General features: G+C 47.1%; 2 protein-coding genes across 4 annotated transcripts in view; both read left to right on the forward strand.

The window, feature by feature from the left end:
- LOC102383029 (zinc finger protein 251-like) overlaps positions 1 to 1,619 on the forward strand; it is a 9,036-nt gene extending 7,417 nt beyond the window's left edge. For 2 of the 3 annotated variants that reach the window (XM_025199845.1, XM_014518374.2), the window contains one exon: positions 308 to 1,619. In XM_025199845.1, coding sequence (XP_025055630.1) covers positions 308 to 948 — 641 coding nt within the window. In that variant the 3' untranslated portion in view covers positions 949 to 1,619. The remainder of the gene's footprint in view (positions 1 to 307) is intronic. The other variant, XM_025199846.1, reaches the window with a different exon arrangement.
- LOC106721985 (zinc finger protein 7-like) overlaps positions 788 to 4,795 on the forward strand; it is a 13,126-nt gene continuing 9,118 nt past the window's right edge. Inside the window, exon 1 of the mRNA XM_025199842.1 lies at positions 788 to 858. The gene's annotated coding sequence lies outside the window, so the exon portion shown is untranslated. The remainder of the gene's footprint in view (positions 859 to 4,795) is intronic.

Here is a 4,795-nt window from a genome sequence, read left to right on the forward strand (position 1 = left end):
TTGATGGCCCATGGACCTTACCTGGCTCTGAAACAATCAGATCCAGTCTGCAAAGCTAGTTGCAGTTTGTGGCAATTTGGAAGCAGGGAATGGTTGGCGGCAATATTCTCAGGGGAAGTGGCAGTGATAGAAATGCAGCAGTGGGGAAACAATGGCAGTGGCTGCTAGATCAGAAGTCACAACCTGCTCAAACCGTAATATTCTTATTTCCCCAAGAGCTGTTTGGGTTGTTCGGTTCTCTTTCTGAGGGACCCTGTTCTCCCTGACACTGAGAATACCTCACCTCTGGAGTCTCTCCATCTCTCAGTAGGTGAAGGAGTAAATGAAGAGGAGAATCTCCAACAGAAAAGGCTTCAAGCAGTGGAACAATGTGGGACTTTACTGGGTAGTCTCAGAGGAAATGATTGTGTGCAGGGAGAAGCCAGTGGCAGTGAACTTGGAGCAGGGAGGGAGAAGGAAAACTGTGTTGGGAAGGAACAGAGAAAATCCACCAGCCTCTATGAGGAAGACCCCAGTGACCTCAACAAGACTAAGACACAGCAGATGGCAGAGGGGCAGAACGTGTGTCCAGACTGTGGAAAAATCTTCAGCTGCAACTCGCACCTGGTCAGACACCAGAGAACCCACACAGGGGAGAGACCCTACAAATGCCCCGACTGTGGGAAGGGTTTCAGCCGGAGCTCCCATGTGATCATACATCAGAGAATCCACACGGGGGAGAGACCCTTCAAATGTGATGAGTGTGGGAAAAGCTTCAATCAGAGCCCGCATCTCCTCCGGCACCAGAGGTTGCACACAGTGGAGAAACGCTGCAGATTCCCGGTCTGGGCTGCTGTGAACAGTGCATTTCCCGCTTCTGTGAGTATCCAGCTGCCTGTCTGTGGGGTTAGGGGCCAGCTGCAGGTACCTCCAGGCTGCTCAGTGAATCTCTGGCTCTGTCTCCTTTGACTCACAGGCAGTGCAGGAGAAGCCTTAATCAGCTTTGTCTTTCCATGGTTTTGCTGTCAGGCCCCTTTGCTTCCTCCCAGTCTGCTGGGAGAGGAAGGAACCTGCCTGCTCTAAAAACTCTTCTGCCTGGACTGAAGACCCCTTCGACTGAACAAGCCCTCAGCCCTGCAGGATATATGAGCTAAGCCATCCTTCTCATGCTGGAGACCAGTCTCAGCACCATTAGCTTGACTTCCTGCACTTATCTGTAGCTATTTCACATGGAGTGGTTTCCCCAGAGGTTGTGCCCTTGGGCTAGGGACATACATTATACATAAATTGGTTTAAGTGACCAGAAACTGGTTTAAACCTGTAACAGAACAGATGTTCACATGAACAATGCGTGCCCCTGGATGCTGAGAATCTGCACCTCAAGCAGGAATCCCCCACTCCATCCCTCCTATCTCCCACAGCACAGACCCTAGCCCCATGGACCCTAGGCATGTGGTATGCTAGCTAATGCTGAGAGGTGTCTGTGTGTGTTTCCAATTTCACTGGGACAGGCAGACAGAACATTGACTGCTTAGGATATTTTGGAGCTGATCAACAGGTCAGCTGGTAAGCTGTTTAAGAAGAGTTTTAACTAATGGAGAAAGGCTATTGTTTTGCTGATGAGGTGAGAAACACTGTTATCAGCCTCCTGCTGGCTTGCTTGCCTGTCAGTTTGCTGCAGACAGTATAAAGAAGCAGGGAGGGAGATTGAAAGGCTCCGTATCATCAACAGATGCATGCACTACATACTCCACTTGCCTCAGAGTGCTAGCAGGGGTCTGGGAGCACTCCTGCCACTTGAGGAGCCAGCAGGGAAAAGCCTAGGATGGTGCAGGCAGACCTCCCTAATCAGCTCAGCACTGTTCAGGGGAAGGGAGGGTTGCTCTAGTGCTCTCCAGCTTCCAGGCTGAGCCACTGCAGGCATGTGCCTGAATTTCCTTGGTCCAGAGAGAATGTCTGTCCAGTTACAAACCGTTTCAGCCTATCCAGGTTAGACTAACCTGCAAAGATTAAATCAATTCAGGCTCAGGCTTTTTGAATGTCTGTCCCTAGCCCTGGAGATCAGGAGAGTCCCAGAGAGAGCAGATGTTTGCAAGAGTGGAAGTAGGACAGAGAAAGAATGGGCAGGAAATAATGTTTGGGCAAAAGGGAGATGGGGCTGGTTGGTGCTGAGACTGGTGAACTCTGCACTAGTTTGGCTACAGCTGCTTATCAGGAAGGGAAAAAGGTAAGGGATCTTTTGCTAGGCAATCCACAGATTGCCATTACAGTTTGAAGAGGTGTGATGAACCCTGCAGCTCTCAGCAGCTAATGGAGGCACCCCTGGACACTTCATTCAGTGACTGGAGAGTTGGATGATTGGTGAAAATGCCTTCAGAGTGTAATGAACCAAAAGAGTAACTAGGTGTTCTACCTATGTAGGACTCCTCAAGACAAACTGGAAGCAGCTTTTGAAGTCCTATCTTGGTGACATTTGGGTTTTGCAATAAGTGATGTCTGAGCATGTGCTTGGGGAGAATCATGGTGCCATCTTATTTATCTCTGAGGAAATAACTTGGGTATTTACATAACATCCACTATTGTAGTTTTTTTAATGTCTTAACTTAGAATGACTTGGTAACTGTCCCTGGCAGTTGTACTGTCCCATTGGCACCAACTCCTATACTAAGGACCCATCCTGGAGATGGTTGTCCTTCCCATGCTAAAACTCCATGAGGCCCTTGCTGTGATCAGTTTGATCCAGGTGGGATATGATGGAGGAAGTAGGGGAGGGTGTTGTTTCTTTGATGCACTTTGCCCATTTCAGGGTACGTTTTGCCTTATTTCCTTTCTGGTCAGTGCCTCCCCCAGAACCAGTCTCACATCATTTTTATTTTGCACCTTTTTATTTCCGTTCTGGTGAAGAAAACCTGCAAATAATAAAGCCATCCAGAACTTGATTTGTGTTTTGCTTTTTCATTTGAACCCTGCTGTACACAATAACATGCAGAACCTGGGACACTCATTCTAGTCCTATAGCTCTTGGGATTCACTGGTGGCTTTTTCTGCCCTTTACCCCCAGATTAACCACTGCTTTCCCCAGCATCTTGGACTCCAACTCCACCCTGGAACTTCTGGTGTTGGAGTCAAAATGCTCCATTCCCCTTGGGTGTCTCCTTCCTTTTTTAAGCACTTCAGAATGATAGAAAATGAGGGTTGGAAGGGACCTTAGGAGGTCATCTAGTCCAACTCCCTGCTTAAAGCAGGACCAGCTCCAAATAGATCATCCCAGCCAAGGCTTTGGCTAGCCAGGTCTTAAAAACCTTCAAGGATGGAGATATTACCACCTCTCTGGGTAACCTGTTCCAGTGCTTTGCTACCCTCTAAGTGAGGAAGTTTTTCCTAATATCAAACCTAAACCTCCCTTGCTGCAACTTGAGACCATTGCTCCTTTTTTGTCATCTACCACTTTCCCCTCCTTCCCTTTAATTCCATCTCCTTCTGGGCCTTGCCTGGGTGCATCTCCATTCTCTCTTCAAACTCAAGCCTTGTTCCTGGTTTGCTGAGTACTAGGCATCCTTACACTGTGATACAGGCAGGATCAAGTAACAGGGAAACCTGTAGGCAATTAGGAAGAGTAAATGCTCTATTAAAGGTTGCCAGGCATTAACATCAGTAGAGGTACTCTTGGTTTAGAGTTCCCTCTGTAGATAAGATCATTGTGCTGCACTGTGCATGATCCTACACTTAGGAACTGCAGCAGAGTTGAAGGCAATTAGCTGCCCACTCCCTAGCAAAGTATGTGGTGGGTGTTGCAATGAGACATGAAGGGGCATCTTTTCACCTTAGATCAGCTCCAACTCTGCAGCCTTTGACAGAGAATCAAGCTCTTGCTGAGAAAACTGCTCATACTAGATGGGAGAGGCGAGATCCTAACCCAGTGAACCAAGGAGAGTGAGTGTACCTACCAGGAGAAGTTGGGAGAAAACAAGAATAGGGCAGGCTGTGAAGGAGAAACAGGTGGCTTCCCTCACTAGGTGTGGGAAGGGAAAATGGTGAGAACGAGGCAGGCTAAGGATCAGGACTCCTGGGTTTATCTCCCAACCTCTGAACCTTGGCTCCTTCACCATGCTGAGCAAGTTTTCCCTTATGCCCCTCACTAAGAGTTTTCTGTTCTTTTGGTACAAAACTTAGTTTTATAACAAAGTAGAGAGAATCAAGACCACAGAGTATTAAAAATTCTTGCTGTGGGTTAAGGAGAGCTGGGATATCCCTACTATACCTCTGGCCATGCCACTGGCAGCCAGCCAGCCATTCCCCCAACCATCTCCAGCTCCAGATTCACCTTGGCACAAGCTTTGGCTGCTTTAACAAATGCAATGATCAAATTCTCCATGTAGACCTATGCTGCCAGCCAGGAGCTATCCTGTACAATCTTTCAGAGAAAACTTGAGAAAGGGTAGTATGATGCTAGTATGAATGCTATGTGAGGGTACATTGGAGGTCATTGATATAAGGCAGCCCAAAAGCATGCAGGTGGGGACTGTCTGGGCATGCTGAAAATAAAAAAAGACAAGGACTAGGTGGGAACCAAATTGAGGTAGGTCACCCAAAACCTTGAATCATGCTTCTCCCTGGCCCCACTGGCACTTTCCTAAATTAATATACATCACAAACCAATTTAAGAGTGTCAGCAAAGTGGGGCAGTATGCACACAAACTAAGCTTATCTACATGAGGATATAATTGTAGTACTTTTCCATATAGACTCTTATTTCATAGTGAATGTTTTAAAAGAAGGAAACATATATACATATATATATATATATATATATATA

Source organism: Alligator sinensis, unplaced genomic scaffold, assembly GCF_000455745.1.
Source record: "Alligator sinensis unplaced genomic scaffold, ASM45574v1 scaffold1097_1, whole genome shotgun sequence".
NCBI classification, from domain to species: Eukaryota; Metazoa; Chordata; order Crocodylia; family Alligatoridae; genus Alligator; species Alligator sinensis.